The sequence below is a fragment of the Thamnophis sirtalis genome, unplaced genomic scaffold, assembly GCF_051295495.1.
Source record: "Thamnophis sirtalis isolate CommonGarterSnake01/CBP01778 unplaced genomic scaffold, rThaSir2_p1.2 scaffold_1, whole genome shotgun sequence".
Classification (NCBI taxonomy): Eukaryota; Metazoa; Chordata; class Lepidosauria; order Squamata; family Natricidae; genus Thamnophis; species Thamnophis sirtalis.
Window position 1 is genome coordinate 82,012,165 of NW_028261381.1, and position 22,201 is coordinate 82,034,365.

Sequence of the window (22,201 nt, forward strand, 5' to 3'; positions counted from 1 at the left end):
TATCTAAAGAGCACAATTGAATAGCTTATCTTTCCATCCAAAATCTCTTTCAGTAATTTTTCAAAGCAAAAGAAAATAAAAAGAGAATGAGCAAAGGACAATATTCTATAAAGATTTGCAGTGGCAGTGCCATAATTCTTTCAGTAATAGGTAAAAAAACCCTCTTTTATATTAAAGTAAGACCAAATATTTCAGATGATATCAGCATGCGTTAATATTTTAAATAAAACATATTTGGATGCCATTAAGCTGTTCTGTTACAATTAAAAATTAGCCTGTTTAATTCACACCAGAATTTTCCGTGTTTGCCCACAGAATAGATGAAACATATTCTATTATGTGTACATTTCATAATGTGTTTTATGGCTGAACTGAAAATAAGTGCCACACCAGCCTGCCTAACGTCCCTGACCTATTGTCCCCATCTATTTGTATTCATTTCTTCTGCTCATGTTTATATTTATACCTGCTATCTTGTACATGTTTGACAAACTAATAAATACAAATACTTGAAAAGGGTAGCCTGTCCCAAGGCTGTGCAATTAACATCCCACAAAAGAAAAATGAAACAGATTTTTTTTAAAAAAAATGCATGGTGTGATTTAAAATGGTGTCTTGAAAGAGGGGCATACATTTATTTCCGCGGCCTCACAAAAGAAAAAGAACTACAATTAAATTAGACACACAACTATAAACGGATCCCACTATTAGCTGCCTAAAGCTTTTTCTTCACATTTTCTTCGGGACACTTGAGAAAGAGACTTCAGAAAGAGTGGTCAAAAGCCCAAATAAGTAAAACTGTTGGGAACTCTCTAGATTTCAAGACGAATAAAATAGAATAGAATTCTTTATTGGCCCAGTGTGATTGGACACACAAGGAATTTGTCTTTGGTGCATATGCTCTCAGCGTACATACAAAAACAAGATTCATTTGCCAAGAATCATAAAGTACAACACTTAATGATAGTCATAGGGTATTTCAAACCGCGTGTCGAGAAGACGCATCCTCTACTTCTGGCTTGGATACGTTCTAATCTAAAGTGTTCTCCACACCTATTGAAAGAGGCTCTCAGCAACGCCGTATTGTTACATAAGCCGTTTTGTTTATTGGAAAAGCCTGTCTAAAAAAGGGGGCGGGGCAGAGGGTGCGTAGCCTTGGCATTGGCTTGGAGGAACCTTCACTCCGTGCAACACGTGGCTAAGATGTCCCAGCTTGATGAAATTCCACGGGTAGAATTTGGAATCCGGACGCCGAGAAGGAAGCGGGAAAGCAGCGCCACTGGGTGAGAAGAACCGACCAATCCGACTCGCCAATGGCGTGACAAGCAGTTCCGGCCTCCTATAAAAAAGGAGGGAGAAAGCAAATACGGCGTTCGGAGGTTGGACTAACTGTGTTGACACTTAGCCACTGGCCTGGGAGGGGCCGGGAGGAAGGAATGTGGTCCGAGGGGCTGCTGGTGGGTTTAGTTACCGGCGCGGCTCTCCTCTTCCTTGTGCTGGCGCTGGTGGTGAGGCAGCTGCTGAAGCAGAAGAGACCCGCGGGCTTTCCGCCTGGTCCGGCGGGGCTCCCTCTCATCGGCAGTATCCATTCCCTGGCCGCGGAGCAGCCTCACGTCTATATGAAGAGACAAAGTCAGCTGTACGGGCAAGTAGGTTCGGAGGGATCGTGGCAGATCAAAAAGGGAGCTGCCGGCTTGTTCGCCACTCGCATCGCAGCCTTTTCATGCTTTCTGCGGTCAGCTGCACGCCGCATAGATTTGGACGACAACTCCCATCCCTGCTTATCTTTTGACTTTGCTGATATGACTGATGGGAGTTGTTTTGCAGCATATCGGAGGATGCCCGGTTTCGGTTTGAATCATTCTATGGAGAAATCGGGCTACTGATCTTTATCGAAATTGTTGTTTCTTGTTTCTTATTATCCCAGAAGCTGAAAGCAGTTGTTGCAAGGACAAGCTTAAAGTGAAAAAAAAAAGGAAAGAAAGACAAGCTTAGGTTATTATGTCCGTGAACTTTGGGACATTTATATGACTCTTTAGCTGGGGGTGGTGAGAGTCAGAGGGAATTTCAGTAGTACACTGTACAGTCTTTTTATAATTAACTTGTTGGTTCAGCAGGACATAATTCTGAATATGTCATTTTGTAAATGTTGGTACACACATGCCAGAATGTAATTTCTTTGTACTTTGCTTCCTTATACAAGCAGTCCTTGACTTATGGCCACAATTGAATCCAGAATTTATGTTGCTAAGTGAAAAATTGGTTGAGTTTTGTCCCATTTTATGACTTTTCTTGCCCCATTTGTTAAGTGAATCACTGCAATTGTTAATTTAATAACACGGTTGTTAAGTGAATCTGACTTCCCCATTGACTTTGCTTGTCAGAAGGTCACAATTGGTGATCAGATGACCCCGGGACACTGCAAGGATCATAAATATGAACCAGTTGTCAAGCATCTAAATGTAAATCATGTGAGCATGGGGATGCTGCAACAGTCATAACTGTGAAAAATGGTCATAAGTTGCTTTTTTGTACCGTTGTAACTTTGAATGGTCACGAAATGAACTGTTGTAAGTCAAGGACTGCGTGTACTCAATGTGAGAGGCTTAATAGACTATGGTTTGCTTTGTGTAGTATTTCAGTAATAAAACAGAACACTTATAGACCGACCACCTGTTTCAATAAATTGTCCTCCAAACAGATTTGTCCAGTATAAATTTAAAAGTGTCAGCTGCCGAGTTTTCTAGATTTTTTAAAAACAAAATCCTATTTTCTTTCTGTTAAAGTATGCAATAAGGGTCAAACAGCTTTTCTTCTCTGCTTATGCTTTGAATGAACGTTTTAAGCAACCAGTTGAAAGCTTGGATACAGAGTTTTGAGGCGGAGAAAAAGTCAAAATAACTTTTTTTTGGAAGGTAAAAACAAACAGGAAACTCACTGTGTGTAGTGTGCCTGTGTTTGTATGGTGATAGTAATCTTAGGCAAAGAGAGGATCAGCGGATTATCTGTGGAATTTGGAAAATACAAATGAATGAGACTATTTGTTAATATATCTTTCATATGCAGTTTTTTTTATTTCTTAAGATTTTTAGTCTTGATCTTGGAGGCATATCAACTATTGTACTGAATGGCTATGACGCAGTAAAAGAATGCCTTGTTCAGCAAGGTGAAGTTTTCTCAGATAGGCCTTCTCTGCCTTTGTTCAAGAAGCTGACCAAAATGGGAGGTATGTCTATTGTCATTGGTGATTTTTTAAAATAAAAGTTTATTGTATAGCAGAATTGTTTTGAACTCTGTCTATAATCTTATCTTTTATTTTGAAAAAAAAAAAAACTAGTCTTGAATATATTTTGTTTGCACCCTGATTTGAGATGCCAAATTAGACCAAAGGCTTACAAGCAGTGCAAGTTGAAGTTGCTGCAGTTGGAGTTCCCAGGCGAGTGAAGCTGAATCTTAACTTGAGTCTCAAATAGGTCCACATATGCCAAACAAGAGTCTGTCCCAAATATGATTCCATAACAATCCATACATATCTGTGGAACATGTGCATACAGTGGAACTTCAAGTCATGAATGCTTCTGACCACAACCAAATCGGGTGCGGGACCAAAAAAATCTGCTAAATGTTTCACTCTGTTCATGAACACATCCTTGGGTGGCGATCAGATTTTCTCTGCTGCAGCGATTTCACGTTCTGTGCCTTTTTGTGTGTGCGCATATGCGCAATCAGACTTGCTTCCGGCCACGGCCAAATCAGGTGCTGACCAAAGTCCTGGAACAGATTATGGTTTTGACCTGATGTTCCACTGTACTTGTGTTGTATCTCACTTCTCTTTGACATATGATTCTCCAAACTTCATAAGATACCAGTATATTGAATAAAAGAAAAATTAGCTAGATAATATGAAACCGAACTCTTTTGATAAAACTGTAATACTAAAAGTTAAAATCCTGTGGATAGGTAGAGAATGAAGATAGGTGGAGAATGAAAACTTGGCAGCCAAGAATAACCAGAATGCAAACTTTCAAGTTAAACACACATTGTCAATCTTTCTGAGGTCTTTACACCTTAAATCTTCGGGCTGTTGGACTTAAATGGAAAACCTCTATGGATTCCTAAGCCAAAATAGCCCAAAGGACAGAGATACCAGAAGCCAAACCACAAAAAACAAAAAGCCACAGTCTTTAACAGAACAGCAAAAGGCAACAAATTGATGATCATGAAGAAAAAAAGAGGAACAAAGATATTGAGAACAAATGGCAGGAAATTAGAGTCATATACAAGTCACAAAGTTGTATAAGATGGGCCAGCCCCAAATGGTCACTAGCAGATTGTGTAGGTTGTGGATTCATATGAAGAAGCAAAGTTAAGGCAAGCAAACACATAGTCTTTTCAGAAAATGAATAACAAAACAGACTCTTCAGGCTAGGTGTTTCTGATACTATCACCAAAACTGCATTCTGTTTTTGTAGTATGTGGTATCTCACTATATGGTTACATAAGAACATTAGTGTAGAAACTCTTCTCTAATTAGTCCTCAAGTAGAATCTACTTTTTCTCTTTTTAATGGATGCCATGTAATTGGCTGGCATCACTGAATTAGGGCAATGCGTGATTTTAATATTATTGTCCTCCTGTATATTAATTGATTACAAGTGTTGTTTCAGGTGCATTCAATTTTCCATATGATTCTGTATAGCTTTTTGATTTTTTAAAAACAGGACTACCTTGTAGACATAGTTTAAGATAATTATTTAATGAAATAGATTTCTTCATTGAAAATGTCCTTTTGGGGTGGGGGGACTTTTATGATAAATTTGTTATGGTAACTGCTAAAAGATGCCCATTCTCCTATACTCAGAGACCTTCTTGTAGATATAAAGATAGATACAACAAATTGAGTCGTTGAGTAGAATAATATGATTTGTGCACTTAACGTTGAATCAAAACATAGAAATTATGTTCCTGATAGTTAGTAGTTTACTATTTTTGGCAAAAACAAATTCTGTCTGAAAAAATAAAGAAAGGTAATAGATGATAATATAATAAAATTATAACAAATAATTATGAATTATGAGTTAATTATGAATTAAATATATAAATATGTTGCATGTTTCAGGTTTGCTGAATGCAAGATATGGCAGAGGTTGGACAGAGCATCGCAAATTAGCAGTAACTAGCTTTCGAAATTTTGGATATTGCCAAAAGTCCTTTGAAAGCAAAATAGCAGAAGAATCGGTTATTTTTCTTGATGCCATTGATACTTACAAAGGCAAAGCTTTTGATCTAAAGTACTTGATAACAAATGCTGTTTCAAACATTAGTAACTTAATTATTTTTGGAGAACGATTTACCTACGAAGACACTGAATTTCAGCATATGATGGAAATATTCAGTGAAAATATTGAATTGGCTGCCAGCGCTTCAGTGTTTTTATACAATGCTTTCCCATGGATTGGAAACTTGCCTTTTGGAAAACATCAACAACTTTTTAGAAATGCTGCTGAAGTCTATACTTTTTTACTACACCTTATTCAGCGCTTCTCGCAGAACAGGAAGCCTCAAGCACCTCGGCATTTTGTAGATGTATATTTAGATGAAATGGATAAGAATAAAAATGATCCAGAATCTGTATTTTCAATGGAAAATTTAATTTTTTCAGTTGGAGAACTTATAATTGCTGGAACAGAAACTACAACAAATGTTCTAAGATGGGCAGTCTTGTTCATGGCTCTTTATCCTAATATCCAAGGTAAGTAATATGCAGTTGTTATGATGAGAGGTTTGCATGGAATGATAAGTAAGAACATCATTTTTCTACTAATACAATTTATAACCACACTGTAGCCCACATTCACCTTAAAGATTTGGGAGAGTTTCCCTAAAATTACTGAAATTTGGATGATATATTAAAACAGTGACCTGTCAAATTATTGCACTGGTGAGGTTATTAAAATTGGGCTTCTTTGGCCACTATTAATCAGTTCCTACTAGTATTTTAGGCATGTGGTGGCTCAGTGGCTAAGACGCTGAGTTTGTAAATCAGAAAATTCGACAGTTCGAATCCCTAGCGCTGCATAATGGACTGAGCTCCCGTTACTTCTCCCAGCTTCAGCCAACCTAGCAGTTTGAAAGCACGTAAAAAATACAAGTAGAAAAATAGGGACCACCTTTGGTGGGAAGGTAACAGCATTCTGTGCGCTTTCGACGTTTAGTCATGCCGGCCACATGACCACAGAGACGTCTTTGGACAGCGTTGGCTCTTCAGCTTTGAAATGGAGATGAGCACTGCCCCCTAGAGTTGGGGAACGATTAGCACATATGTGCGAGGGGAACCTTTACCTTACCTTACTATTATTTTGGAGAATAAATTTCAATTAATATTATTTGACATAAATTAATGGCCTTGTATACTGAACCTGACATACATACATACATACATACATACATACATACATACATACCGTATTTTTCGGAGTATAAGACGCACATTTTTTCCTCTAAAAAGAGAGCAGCCTGCCCCATTGTATATCAAGGGGAGCTGTGTGGAGAGGGTTTCCTCCTTTAAATTCTTGGGAGTGCTTATTAGTCAAGATCTCACCTGGAAAAACAACACGTCTCTGGGATTGGAAAGGCCCAACAGAGACTTCATTTCCTTAGAGTCCTATGGAAAAATCAGGTGGAACAACAGCTGATGACCTCTTTCTATCGGTCCACATAGAAAGTGTCCTCACATATTGCGTAACAGTATGGTAAGCTGGTTTAACTGCTGCGGACAGGAAGGCCCTACAGAGAGTGATCAATTTGGCACAAGAAACCATTGGTTGCCCTCTCATACCATTGGATGACATCGCCAGATCTCGCTGCTTTAGCAGAATAAGGAAGATACTCAGAGATGATTCACACCTGGTCAATGTCTCTTTGTACTTACTTCTACCATCGGGCAGAAGGCATCAAAGTATAGCCAACTGAACAAAGAGGTTTAAAGATAGTTTCTATCCTTGGGCTGTCAGACTTTTAAATACAACTACAATCACTCCATGCTAGTTTTTTTTCTTTTTTCATTTCTGCTAAAATTTTGCACCAGTGAGGTTAAAACCAATTTCATTGTATTTAAGTACAATGACAATGAAGGTTATACTTATACACCGAATACAGCATTTTTTGCCTCCTAAAGCCCCACCCCTTAACCAAAATGGCCGTGAGTAGCCTTATGGAGGCTTTCAGAGATCTCCTGGGGGCTGGGGAGAGCCCCCCCACCCCCAGTAGCACTCTATAAGCCTCCATATAGCTATACATGCAATATTTTTGATAAAAGGGGGCATTTTTGTGAAAAATGGGCCATTTTTGCTTGTTTTTTGTCCCCCCCGCCCCCCAGGAGCACTCTGTAAGCCCCCCCCCGAAGGCTATGCATGCCTTTTTTTAAAAAAACAGGCCCGATTTTGTGAAAAATGGGTCGTTTTGGGAAGGTTTGCAGAGTGCAAAAACTCCCCCCCCCCTTTTTGGAAAGCTGTTTAGTTAGTGTGGTTGATGAGAATTACATTGGTCAAGTGCTGTGCCACCACAAACAAGTTTTAGGTGCTATAGGTTTCAGCAATTTCCTTCTCTAGCACATGGGTAAATACACCTGGAAACATCTACCTACCTACCTACCTACCTACTCTCTCTCTCTCTCTCTCTCTCTACCTACCTACTGTATTTCTCTCTTGCTCTCTCTCTCCATCCCTATATTTACCTACCTATTCTCTCTTTCTCCCTACCTATGTACTGTATTTCTCCCTCTCCCCCTATATACCTACCTACCTACTCTCTCTCTCCCCCCCTACCTATCTACTCTATCTCTCTATTTCTCCCTCTCTATCCCTCTACCTACCAACCTACCTACTCTCTCTCTCTCCCACCCAATCTTCTGTATTTTTCTCTCTCTATTTCTCTATCTCTACTCTCTCTCCCCCCCACCTACCTACTGCATTTCTTTCTTTCTTTCTTTCTTTCTTTCTTTCTTTCTTTCTTTCTTTCTTTCTTTCTATCTTTCTATCTATCTATCTTTCTCTCTCTCTCTTTATCTAGCTACCTACCTAACTACTCTCTCTCTCTCTCCCTAATTACCTACTGTATTTCTATCTCTTTCTCTCTTTCTCTAACCCTCTATCTACCTACCTCCTTTAAAAAAAAAGCCTCTTCAAAACCTGGGTGCGTCTTATACTCCGGTGTATCTTATATTCCGAAAAATATGGTACATCTTCTTGCCCTACCTTGACATATAGCAAAACAAATTCTGACAAGCACGAAATGGGTGCAGATTGGCTGTGTAGGCAACTTTGTATTTCTTTCTTGATATGCTAAGAAGAATATACAGAATAATATGACAGAAGGAATATAGAATTATAATCCTTACTAGAATATAGAATAAATCTATCAGGAAGCATCAAATTTGGTTAAGATATGATGAAGTATTTGAAATGTTAAAGAAGACCTATGACTGTTATAAGAGCACAGATGATATGTTGTCAGATGGTTTTTCTTGTTAGGACTAAAAAAAATGTTGAAAACATAAGACATCTTTAAAGTTGTTTACCTCAGTTGGGAGAAGTATTTGTGGATACCAACCATGCCGTAAATATTGTTTTTAATATTACTAAAATATAATATTTATAGACAAGATGTTGCTTAGGGATTCCTATATGAAAAATAGTTTGGAACAATTTCTTCTAAATAACATTTTTTATAATAAAATATACAGTTTTGTATATTTGTGAAGTAATAATAAATTGCTTTTTAAAAGGTTGTGTTGAAACACCTGTCAATAAATTAAAAAATCAAAATAATGATAGAAAAAGGTATACCAGACTGACACCATGTCACCATGTACTAAATAGAATGTGTTTTAATGAAGTAATATGAGGATGGACATTGTTTCAGTCCCAAGATAAAATGTGGATGAGCTTACAGTCCCTTTTGCAATAATTCTTTAATATAGGAACTGGGGAAAAACTTATAGCTTGATGATATAACACACACTTTGTACTCAAAGATTCCAGGGAATACTCCATGAAATTTTTACTTAAAAGTATTAGAGAGCTGAGGATCAAAAAGACCGAGTTTATAGAAAGACTTAATTAATGCAAGAACACAAAACAAGTCTGGAGTCTTCAACATTTCTGAATTTTCAGCTATTGCTCAAATGTATGATTATGTTCCAGGTTGATTTTATTTAGCGGATGGCATGTATTAGCCAGGGATCTCCGAGGTAGGTTGCTGCCTTTGTGAAAGGAATTTTTTCGGGCAGTGTTATCTTTAACCGTGGGATGCCTGAATGCTGGTAGGCAATCAGGGAAGGCTCCTTTCTTGTCCCTCCGTGGTGGTTTATTCACTCACGGGAATTGAACCACCAAGCTGTCAACCTTAGCCAGTAGGCAGTTGGGGAAGACTCCTTTCTTGTCCCTCCGCAGTTTATTCACTCACGGGAATTGAACCAATGAACTGTTGACCTTAGCAGCGTGCAGACCCAGTGTCTTACCACCTGAGCCATTGCAGCCCCTCGAGGTTGATTATATAATCTACATAGAGTTTATATACATACCTGAATAGAAAGGGGTGGGGGGGAATAACTTTAGAAGTAACAGAAACAGCAGTCATACAGTTCTGTATAGTCCACTAATGTTCAAGTGACAATCTAAAAACAAACCCCTTTGTTAATCTTACATTGAAATTTCATACGTAAGTACAAATGTTATGATGTACATGTAATGTAGATGCTTAGATACAGTCTAAAAGCTTTTTCTTTTAACAGGACAAGTGCATAAAGAAATTGACTTAGTCATTGGTCCCAACAAAACAGCAAGCCTAGAAGATAAGTGTAAAATGCCATATACGGAGGCAGTGCTACATGAAATTTTAAGGTTCTGTAATATAGTTCCATTAGGTATTTTTCATGCAACTTCTAAGGATACAGTTGTCCGTGGTTACTCTATCCCACAAGGCACTACTGTAATCACAAATCTCTATTCTGTACATTTTGATGAAAAATACTGGAATAACCCTGAAATGTTTTGTCCTGAAAGATTTTTGGACAATTCAGGACAGTTTGTCAAGAAAGAAGCATTTATTCCTTTTTCACTAGGTAAGCATAAAAAATGTGTCCATAAATCTAAATCTGATGAGTAAATAGATAATGAATGTGATATAATATGTAACAGTAAAATGCTTTAAATATTCTGCTATAATAAATTTGTGTAAAACGGCAGTTTTTATTATTAATCTAAAAAATCAGGATACTAACTCACAGGTGGTGGCAGTGCCTAACTGAAAAATGAAGTAGGATCTGCTTAGTAGAAGCAGATGGAAGATCATGAGGGTATTCCAGAAATGAAAATTGGGCTGAAAAGTTGAAAAAAAACCCTACTTATTGCTATAACATCTACTTGAAGTCACCAAGAGTCAAGCTTGATTTGAGTGGGATTTTATTTTTACCTTTGCAATGCAAGAAAACAATGAAATCTTCACTGGTAAACATTTCATGGTATTGTCATTGTTTTTATTTGATCTCAGATATACAATGCAAAGGTGAAAGGAGTTTCTCATAGGTGACTGCTGTCTAACGGTTTCTTATATCTCTTCCCCCACCCTCAGCTTAAAAAATGTGCAGAAGATTTCAGTATAGTTATTTATTACAAAAAAGATTTATGTATCTGCCCAGCTCACACATAATGACTCTTGGTGGTATAAAGCAATGAAAAGCCAGAATTTAAAACCCTCAGATATTTCCAACCCACCCCCACCACAGTGGTGACAAATACCTTTGCAATCTTTTTTCATAGGTTTCCTCTTAATAATCAGTAGGTTTAATTTTTACCTTTTAAAAGGCTGTTTGTGTGGAAAGGGGAGAAATGTGTGTCAAGGATTAAACTGAACACAGACAGATTAAAGAGGTAGTCTAAGAAGAATGACTTTTCCTACCATTTCAGATTTTACCTTCCTCCTTAGATTTTTTTTTTTTCATTACTTCTCCTTGACTAGCTGTTACATGAAATCTTGTGGAGTATTGTGGCAGGTGTGATGTTGCTGAGTTAGAAACAGTTAAAAAGAACAATAAGCTTTGGACAACATTAAAAGCAAAGGAAAAAGAATAAACACTTTGGAAATGCCTGAGTTTTTCTTCTCCATGTGTTTGTATGTGTGTGACCATTAAAAAAAATACAAATATTTTAAATTTAATATTTAGGATTCTTATCCAGAATGAATTTGTATAGGTAAAACTAATCTCCCGGGGAAGATTTGTTTGTTAATACGGTATATATAACAAATGGTAATAACTTACAATTTTTCAAAGTAGCTGTTTTTTTCATTTTTTCAGTCATATCATGTTTCAAACAAACATCTCTTTTTGAATGAGCTATATTTTAATCTCCAAGAATTTTATGATAAGAAACTGTCAATTAACAATTGAATTCTTTTCTTAATGTTACATGTTTGTGTCACTGGTAAAACATTAGCTGGATTTATTATGGGGGGAAAAAACGTTGAACCAAACAATAAACAAATGGTGCATTCCCTCCAAAGATGCAATATGTACCAATTTTCTTACCAATTATTACAATCTGCAAGGACTGCTGAAATTCCTGTGTAAACCTTTTAAAGTTTTACTAATGGATTATCTTCATAATGAATTATCAATGACTTGCTGAAATAAGACAATATAAAATGAATTATATTAGTTTTTTCATCTTTGGAAAGCATTTCCAAAATTAGTAGCTGAGAAGAATATCTATGAAAATTCATTCTGTTTTCTAAGAATAAGGAATATATAATTTTAAGTTATACATAATTTAAAAATCAATAATCATTTACTCAAAAACATGCTTTTATTGATCTCCTATTTTTATATATATATAAAGTCACAACCCCTGGTATTCCCCAATAATGGGAGGAAGCTAACTGCTTCCATTCTCTGTCCATCGGCTCGTCACAAGAGACCATCCAGACAGAAAGCCCAATATTTTACTGTTGCCTTTGTTACATTTGTGTAGTATTTGTGCTGATAAATAAATAAAGGGAGACTAGTATAGATCTATTTCAAGCTATTTAGCTCTCATCAGCTAGCCATACCCAGGTTCGAATCCCAGTAAGGGTATGGCTAGCTGATGAGAGCTAAATAGCTTGAAATAGATCTATACTAGTCTCCCTTTATTTATTTATCAGCACAAATACTACACACACACACACACACACACACACACACACACACACACACACACACACACATATATATATATATATATATATATATATATATATATATATATACACATACATACACACACACACACACACACACACACACACACACAGATTCAACCTGTAAATACATACTGTATTTGGCGTAAATTGATTCATTAGCAATCTGATTGGTTTTTTTAAAAAACAGGCTTCTATGTTTTGCTTTATTTCATATGTAGTTCTTGATATAAAAAACAAACAAACACTTTCTCTGTCTTCCCATTCCTCCCTTTCAGGACGAAGACACTGTTTAGGAGAGCAGCTGGCCAGAATGGAAATGTTTTTATTTTTTACAGCATTACTTCAAAGATTTCATCTACATTTTCCTAGTTCTTTGGTTCCAAACCTTAAACCAAAATTTGGCATGACACTGCAACCTCATCCATATCTCATTTGTGCAGAGAGACGATATTAAATATTACCATGATGGCCACAGAGGCATAGGGAAATGAAATTACATACAGATTCTATTCTTTTGCCTGGAATGAACTGGTTTCTGACTTACTGTTAAGAAAAAGTCATGAACAAGCTTTCTAAGAAGCTAAATAGAAAAAAAAAGGAGTTTAAAAGAAATTGAAGTGAGAAATGGAGTAAAATCTAATTTAATCTAGTTTGATCTAATTTAACTATTCAAGTCAAGTAAGGGATTATTTCTACTACCTTTCATGGAAAGTTGGACCCCATTGGAAATCCTGAGTAACCCAAACATGACTAGATGAGCTAAATTTACTTTATTGTAAGGTACGTTAACAGAATCTTGCAAGTCTGAAAATACAAATTTCCTGCTACCACTTTTAATCATCTAATCAATTAGGGTGCATTCTTCCTACATTTCTTTCTCTTACCAGAGGCTCCACTCTCTCCTGTCTGATTGTTTCTTAGGCAGCATCTCTTTCACTTGTCCCTTAAGGTCATCCACACATTCCATTACAAAAACTGAAAACATCTAATACCTGTCATCCCCCCTCCCAAGATTTGGGTTAATGTCAGGATCCCAAGTAACACCCCTAATGAAAGGAGACTCCGAGGCTTGAGTTTCTTCAAAGTTCCATTTTATTAGAGATGTCATATTGGCACATCTGGGAAAACCCGAATCTGAAAGCTTCCAGGTTTTCCCCACCCAGATGAAAGTCTAAGTCCCTGCCCAGCACCCACATGTCCATCACATGGCCCAATTAGGCACCATAGAAACTGCAGATGACTCCCAGTCACACCATCGCAGCTGCAGGGCAACGTGTCCTTGACACTCTGAGAAAGGAATGTGATTTAGACTATATATCTCCCATACTCCGTGTATTCCCCCCCCCCCAATTTCCCACAGCATTATTTGTGACTGGCTTGAAGGCCCAATGCAAAAGATGGCTTCCAGGCCTGAGAATACCTTTCTAAACCTTCCAGTCTTGTCATATTATTATTTCATCACCCTAAGATCAGCTAATTTGGCTGCTCTGGGAGTGATTGCATCCTCAGCCAGACAAACCAGTGCTGGTAGGGAATGGGGCTTGCTCTAATTTTATATTATAGTGCCCTGTCAGTATTATTGGGAGTAGTCTGGGTAGTTTTTTGATTGACCTGTTTACTGTTAGCTTCTTTGGCAGTTCCTTGATTGGGGTATTACAAAGCTAACAGTAAACAGGTCAAATCAAAGAGCCATCAAGGCCACCCCCACTAACACTGACAGGACAACCCAAAGGTTCTTTTTCAAGAGGCAACTGGACTTCCTTTGTTTTTCCTTCTTCAGCTTCTTGGATGAGAAGTGAAACATGTTCAAGGAAAATCAAGAAAAGCCCAGTTGCCTCTTGAAAAAGAACCTTTGCAATAACCCTGACCTGAATGATTGAGAACCTTCATAAACAATGGCAAACCACTAAAATATAATGGCAAACCACTAAAATATAAATTGAGAGCAAAGCCCACTCCTTACTAGCACTGATGATATGATGTTACCTAGTTTGGGTAATGAACCTCTGCAAGAAAACAATAAGCTCAGAAAGCACCAAGGACCCCTTATGTCAACCACGAGCTACAAATAATCTCTATCGGTATCATAACTTTTTTTTTTTACATTGATACTCTCCTATTAGAAATACTATCATACTAGATAACTGTTAAAACTAGAATGACAATAATGTTCAGAAAGAAAGATGTATTTTATATGGAGTATTTATTAAATACATATAAAGGAGTGTTAGAAGGAAGAGTAATCTCTTATGAGATTATATTCTAAATATATCACTATTAATATATTTAATTCACTTTTTGTAAAATAAATGAAGCAATAAATTGTGGAAAAAAATCTTACGTCTACAAATGTAATGACTGACTGAAATACCATTAAATCATGTGTGTATGGTTTTATTATTGCTTGTGTTTCACCAAAAAAGAAAAAAAAACTGAAAGAAGAAAATTTGGGGGAAAGTATTAAATTTTTAGTATATGTGCAAGACAGCCTATATCCACATTATATGAAGTATTAGAATTTAATTTTCTCTGTTTACCTGATATGTAATATTCATTTATAACATAAAGCAAAGAAACTGGAACTGAGGAAAAGAAATGCCGTTTTTTTAGTTGAAACAGTTATGCTATAATATCGTTTCTACTAGTAGCTCTTTCCCTGAAATGAGGAAATGGCACTTCTAACTTGCCAAGGTTTTTCCCCCCAAAAAAGAAGAAGCAAACGAGAGCTTCCAGTGACAAAACGTGTCTTCTTTCTTACCCCATTCCTTCATAATATTGTCTTACATGAACATTCTCCCAACAGCCCACCAGGCATCTCTCTTTTAGAAAATGGGAGAAAATTATTTCCCCCCAAACAACCAAATAAGATGAGTTGACTGGACATTAGAAGTTTGACTTGGTGCCAGATTTTTGTTTTTAATGTATGTAATTTTAATACGGTTATTAGGCTGTCTTAACTTTTGATGGTTAGCCAGCCAGGATTTCGAGTGTTGTAAATAAACAAAATAAAATTATAATGGAATTAGTTCACGAAGAATGTATGTGACTTTTGTCTTTTTTTTCTTAGATTTTATATTCATATCTCAATAGTAACTTTTGAATTTTGGTTCATTCAAGGCAATAGCTAGTAAGCATAAAGGAAAGATTCCGCCTGAGTAATTTCACAGGCGGTGGTGGTGTTACTTTGGAATGCAGCCATGATGAAAAGGATGCACACACAGGTATATATTATAGTTGTTGGCAAGAACAAATCAAAGGCATTGTATTCCTTTGTATGCATCTAAAGGGCTTTGGGATTTGGAGACGAAGGGGATGGATAACTGGACTTTACAAAAGATATAGAGAGCCGAGGTGGCGCAGTGGTTAAATGCAGCACTGCAGGCTACTTCAGCTGACTGCAATTCTGCAGTTCGGCTGTTCAAATCTCACCGGCTCAGGGTTGACTCAGCCTTCCATCCTTTCGAGGTGGGTAAAATGAGGACTCGGATTGTTGTTGGGGGCAATATGCTGACTCTGTAAACCGCTTAGAGAAGCGGTATATAAGTCTAAGTCTAACTGCTATATAAGGAAAAGTAAGACAAAACAGACTGCAGGATTTAGAAGTGATAGAAAAGAAAATCAACTCAGTGCTTCTCTAAACATTGTTGAAAAAACCCCAGTGAAAATAGTTTCAAGAACTTTTATGAATTCTGGTGGAAAACAGTATATATTAATGGGTAGCTATTAATATAATTAATATGGGTAGCTATTAAAATATGGGCAACTTATATACTTATCATATAATGGGCAGTTATTAATGTTACTTATTAATAAAATTAAAATTATTATACCGGGGAAACACAACATTCTGTTTCTCTGGTACAACTATTTTAGTTTGATTATATACCATCTTCCTGATGATACCATGGCTGAATTTTTAAAAGATTAACCCTCTTTTATGGCATTAATATTAAGAATGGCAAGTCTTGAGGGTTAGAAAAGAGGAGGATGAGGACATTTTGGCTAACATCCAGACTGCACCATCTCTGGGTCACCAATTTTCTTTGACCAAGCCAGGTTCATTACAATAATTGAAGACATCAATAGAACAAGAATTTATGTATGGATAACTATTTTTCTGACCATTATAATGAATTCTCCTTAACAAACAAAAACTGATAAGAAACAAAACCATGGGATCATGCTGATGTATATAAGGTGAATCACCCTTTCAACCAATGAGAACAATGTAAAACAGCTGACTACTGGCTTTGAGCCAAGGAAAGACAGTTTCTTAAAGCAGAAAACTAAGCATCTGATCATAACCAACTATTAACTATTTTGAATCCAAAAGACATTTCTCCACCATGAATGGTATTAGAATAATAGTGATTAAAAAACCATCTACATCCATCCTGTGGTTAAGAAACTACATCCATCCATCTACAACTATTTACATCTATCTTGATGTGAAAAAAATTGATCTTACTGAATTATGACCCTTGGCAGTGGAACATTGTGCCACATACTCCATCTTGCTTAGTCCTCTGCTAAATCTGAGAATCAAAGGGATTCTATCATTTACATGTCTATATATATGCTGTCAAGGTTCCAACAGATGCCCTAATTAACTCATAAGTCTTGAGCCAAAACCAGTTATTTATTAGGAGCAACATGTTGGCATCTACTCGAGTGAGGTCAACTTGACATTCTCCCAGGTTGCAGCTTGAGCAATAGTTTTGTGAACTTCTATGAAGTTTCCTAGTAGGATGACCACCAAACATTTTAAAATGAGCAACCATTTTAACACAAATCTTATAGTAAGTTAGGAAATGTGATTAATATTAATATAGTGAAATAATTGATTTTTTTCCATTTCAGACCTGAACATTTCGATTTAGGTTTCATACACATACACACTTGCAACCTCATAGTTGGTAGTGGCCACCTATAGAGACACTGCTAAAATTAGGATAAACTGGACAAAATTTTTGTATCCTTTAACTGCTTTGTTCATAAAACAGCTAAGCTGTGCTCTGCTTTTTTTTTATAGTTTAACTAAATAAGTTACTCATATAGGATTCTCCCAACACATTAATCCATAAATTTTGGCATACTAATCATATTAGTCAGGTTCTTATGATAAAATAAGTCACAAAAAAGTTATCCTATTTTGTATGTTGTGGTGAACCCTGGTTTTGTATTCATGCACTTATATAATAAAAACATATTTTTAAAAAGAATCTTAATACGAGCCAATTTAGCAATCCTATTTCTAAATAGTTCCACATGCAGGGGTGATGGGTAAATTATGACATACCATTGTGATTTCCTGATACAAAGGACATGATGTGTATTTGAGAAGCTGTCAACTAGCTGTCATGATTCAAGTTGAATTTTTTGGGCAATGGTGCCATAGCACATTTGTTCATTTGCAGTCATTGTGACTTACTATAGACACTATTGTGGGTTTCCTTAACCAATAAACAAGGCAAGGTAAACTCAGCTTCTTTCTGCATGCCATAAATCTATAAGTCCTGGTTTTCAAAATAGAGCAGAGAGTGATTTCTAGTCTGATGCTCCATAATGGACACCTTTTAAGATGGGCTTCAGCTATTTTGATCACAACAGAGCAAAAGAAATGTACTTCCTGATTCTCCTGATCTCATCTAGCAGTGAGTGATTCTGAGGATAACACTGATGAGAGGAGGTGAGTCAAAAGTCTGAGTCATTCTGTCTTTTGGCAGCATTACTGGAACTCAGGGAAAGCACAATGAGAGTGGTAGGGGGACTTTCTAAAACATTTCACACTGTGTATATCCCTTTTTAATGCATCAGTCTAAATAATAATGAACAATAACGTTAATGTAGAAGTTTGGGTGATTCTTTCATTTTTTTCAGAACTGCAAACTCTTTCCCCTCCCCCTGTTTCCCCTACTGACCAAGACATGGTCAATATTTTTCCTGGCTTTTGGAATAGTTCAGTTGGAAATAGAATTTGTGATACTTCCGATTGACAAAATGCATTGCAAAGTTGAAATTAGTCATGAAGTCTTAGATGCTTTGTAGGCTTTGAAAAGGTCCTTAAAATAACTAAAAGAAACATGATGATTTGAACTTATTTTCATTTATTTTAATTGATATTGTTTATGCTTATCTTGTACAGTTGACCACTAGGAGACTAAAGGCATCAGCAGTATAAACACAGTGAGTGAATATATGTGTATAATGTGCTTATGTGTGATACACAAGGATCATGGGTGAGAGAACTATCTATGGAAGCCCAGCAGAAAATCTGGAAAACCACACCTTTTTGCCTTCTTCTCCAGTTACTATCCCAGCATTCTTTTTAGTAGCTTACCAGCTGGTCCTTTCATCTTACCTTTTTTTTAATGTTTTGGAGGTTGAGAGCCAAGTGGAGGTAGAATCTCACCAGATGGGATAAAGCAGGGGTGTCAAACCCAAGGCCCTCCAAACCTCAAGGCCCACGGGGTACTTAGATCTGGCCAATGGGATCACCCTGGAACAGTAAAGGACTGGCCCGCGGTACCTCTGTCAGCAAAAATGGAGCTGGAGAGGGCCTCCATGAGGCCCTCCCGAGCTCCATTTTTGTTGGAAGATGGTTACAGAAGGACGTAGCTTGGGAGCCCATTTTCGCTGGCAGAGCACTCGGGCCACCACAGGCGCCCCTGATAGAAGTGACATCAAGCTGGCCCCGTCCACCTTGGCCACACCCATCCTGCCCCCCTGAGTTCAAACACAACCTTTATGTAGCCCTCAATGAAATCAGGTTTGACATCCCTGGGATAGTTATTTTCTCTGCAGCAATTTGGCCATGGACATTCTTGCAAACGTGGGTGGCATGTTACTTATCCAAGAGCAGTGGGATCTCAATTTATTTTCCCCTGAGGCAGTACACAAAACTATGTTGCAATAAGCAATCTTAAAATAAGCCATGGTTTCAAATTCTGGTTAAAATTCTCTGCCTGAAGTAAGTTTGAGTGACACAATGTTCTTGTTATTCCTGGATGTGTCATGTTAGCCTTGAGGAACACAAGTGACTCAGGGACACACTTGCCAACTTTGTGAATAAGCAAAAACAGTCTTTCTGCCCAATGATGGTCTCCTTATGGAAGTTTCATAAACAGTGCCAATGAACTTGCGAGCCACTGTGATATACTGATTCAGAAGTTGTCCTAGGACTGGGAACAGTCAGCTTCTAGTCTACCCTACTAGCCTTTGGATGGTTTCTTTCACTCCAACTCATGTCAAAGGTTTATTGTGGGCACACACAGAAGGACAATTGTGTCCAGTGCCCTTAATTCTTGAAAGGCAGGCACCAAATCTAATAGATAAATATCCAAAGTTGATGTTCACTGCAACATGAATCCCAGTGTGGTTTCCAATTCAAACCTCTGAGAGCCCAGGTGAAAAAACTAAATGCATCATACTTTATCAACTGCTCCTCTTACAAATCAAATATACCATATTTTTCAGAGTATAAACACATCTTGGGAGGCTGGTGCTGAAATTGAAAGTGAAACTTGCTGTTCATTGCAACAAGGCAAATTGCTGGGAGGCAGAAGCAGATTTTTCCCTTCTAATCAGGCTAAACTGAAACTGCTGTTTGCTCTTTGCTGCAAGGAGATAAGTCAATAACTAGAAATACCTATAGAATGTTCAAATTATTAGACTTATTTTTTAATGACTGCCTTGTTATTGTTCTAGACAACTTAACAAAATGAAGAAGCTTTTTAAAATAAATGCTTGATCTGAAGAGGCCCAGTGCTATTGTATCTTCTTTTAAATAGCAGAGAATAACATATACTTCCAGAAAGCCACATCAATTTTAACAGCATCTGTACAAGTATAGTCTGAAATGTAACACCACAAACAATGTATATCTTCTGTACTGTTTTCCGTTTGGTGCAAGGAGGCAAATTGCTGGGAGGCAGAGGCAGATCCCCCCCCCTTGTTTTCCTCCCCAAAAGCTAGGTGCGTCTTATATTGTGGAGCGTCTTATACTCTGAAAAATATGGTAAGTCATATCTCAACATTTAAGCCACATAGAAATAAAAGATGTTAAAAACCATGAAAAGTAAAAAAAAAAAGTTACTATATCTGTTGTATGCTGAATTTCAGACAAACTATCTTTTAAAATACTTAGTTGAAAAATTTAGCAAAATTCATTTTAAACCAAAATATTCTGTGTTATCAAGGTAAATTAAGCCATTCTTCAGGACACAATATATAATTGTCATTTCTTTGGCAGAAGGATTTTATGGTGTTTTAAAGTATGTTTTTAAAGTATTTTTAGCAGAGTCCTAGAATCAACTGTATAAAAGCCAGAAGGAAATATGGTTTCTATTCAGTTTGGTTTCAGTCGAATTATGATAAAGTTGTTGAATTTCATTTGATTTTAACTGAACATAGTTGTTAATAGTTTGGAAAATAATCAATCTAGACTAGGAATGTGAAGTGGAGATGGGTTCCAGAAGCCTTCAGAAATTATTTATGTGAGAAAATAGTGCAATCCTCTGTAGCAGGGGTCCCCAAACTTAGCAATAGCAATAGCAGTTAGACTTATATACCGCTTCATAGGGCTTTCAGCCCTCTCTAAGCGGTTTACAGAGTCAGCATATCGCCCCCACAGTCTGGGTTCTCATTTCACCCACCTCGGAAGGATGGAAGGCTGAGTCAATCTTGAGCCGATGAGATTAGAACCGCTGAACTGCAGGTAACAGTCAGCTGAAGTGGCCTGCAGTACTGCACCCTAACCACTGCGCCACCTCGGCTCTGGCAACTTGGCAACTTTAGGACTTGTGGACTTCAACTCCCAGAATTTTCCAGCCAGAATTCTGGGAGTTGAAGTCCACAAGTCTTAAAGTTACAACTATGGGGACCCCTGCTCTGTAGAGATGCAAAATGTTCTGGAAACCATTGAAGGCAGCCTGGAACAGAGAACAGAGAAAGTAGTAGTGCATCTGGAAATTAACATAATCTGCCCACATTGTTATTGTAGACATATATTTTAATCTTTAGTAAATGACATGGATGGAAAGCCTTGCCTTCCTCCATATGAGATTCCAATTGTGTAACTGCCAACATTTTCCCTATCTACAAATAAGTCAAGGTGGCTGGAGTCCACACTGAGGCATAGCTAAAAACTGGAAGGCAGCACAATAAAGGTGGAGATCCTGAAAATAGAACCATAATGGTTTTATACTTGTTAAAATTCATGGAGCCTTTTATATATCTGTTCTGAACTAGGCTTCCTGATAAAAGCATAAATCAACGCTTAGTCCCCAAACCCCTCTCTTATTTAAACGGCTGTGAATTATGGTCATTCACAGCCCATGATTCATAAACAGTCTGTGAAGAGTCCAACAGATGTCTGCCACAGTCTTTCATAATTATGCTGTTCAGCACCCACCTTTATCTCCCTTGAAACGCTGCCAGAGACCTAATTGCCAATTAGTTTTGCAAGGCCAAATGGAGCACAGAGTCAAACGGAGCTTCTCAAAGTTTGAACCAACCAGAACGAACAAAATTGCTTCCGACAAAGGCTCACGTCCATTTGCTCCTCTTTTATGTCTTATGGAAGGGGCCAATCATCTCCAAGCCTTACTCCCAAGTCGCCCTTTTTGTCTTTAACTGTTCTTGCCTTCTGGCAGCTCTGCACACTGGGAACAGGCTCCCCTGTTCCTCTGCCTAACTGATGTCAGACTCTGGAGGCTCCAGAGGCAGCACATTACTACCAGATGGCCTTGGCCCCGTCTGCCTCCAATGCAGAGCCCTAGTCTGAACCTTCCCTAGACTCCAGAACCGGCCCATGTTCTTCCCCAACCTCCTCACTGTTCGACTATGTTGCCAGATCTGCAGGCTGCAGGCAGACCACAACAATATCAAACTTCTTGAACTGAAGATGGCCTTTTCTCTTCTACAGGGAAAACAATGATATGGCCAAGTTGCAATATGGAAA

The 22,201-nt window shown here is 37.5% G+C and overlaps 1 protein-coding gene across 1 annotated transcript; it reads left to right on the forward strand.

Annotated features, from left to right (window-relative positions):
* Positions 1-1,420: 1,420 nt before the first annotated feature.
* Positions 1,421-15,278, forward strand: CYP2R1 (cytochrome P450 family 2 subfamily R member 1). Its single transcript, XM_014064456.2, has 5 exons — positions 1,421-1,649; positions 3,085-3,226; positions 5,120-5,752; positions 9,794-10,123; positions 12,516-15,278. The coding sequence occupies exons 1-5, from the start codon at positions 1,437-1,439 to the stop codon at positions 12,692-12,694; spliced, it is 1,497 nt and encodes a 498-aa protein (XP_013919931.1). The 5' UTR covers positions 1,421-1,436; the 3' UTR covers positions 12,695-15,278.
* The last annotated feature ends 6,923 nt before the right edge of the window (positions 15,279-22,201 follow it).

What these genes read in the sequence shown, in the direction of transcription:
- CYP2R1 (XM_014064456.2), top strand. Translation starts at nt 1,437, where the DNA reads ATGTGGTCCGAGGGGCTGCTGGTGGGTTTAGTTACCGGCGCGGCTCTC. An exon ending in GAAGCTGACCAAAATGGGAG is followed by an intron (nt 3,227 to 5,119) that starts GTATGTCTATTG and finishes TGCATGTTTCAG; the next exon opens with GTTTGCTGAATGCAAGATAT. An exon ending in ATTTATTCCTTTTTCACTAG is followed by an intron (nt 10,124 to 12,515) that starts GTAAGCATAAAA and finishes CCTCCCTTTCAG; the next exon opens with GACGAAGACACTGTTTAGGA.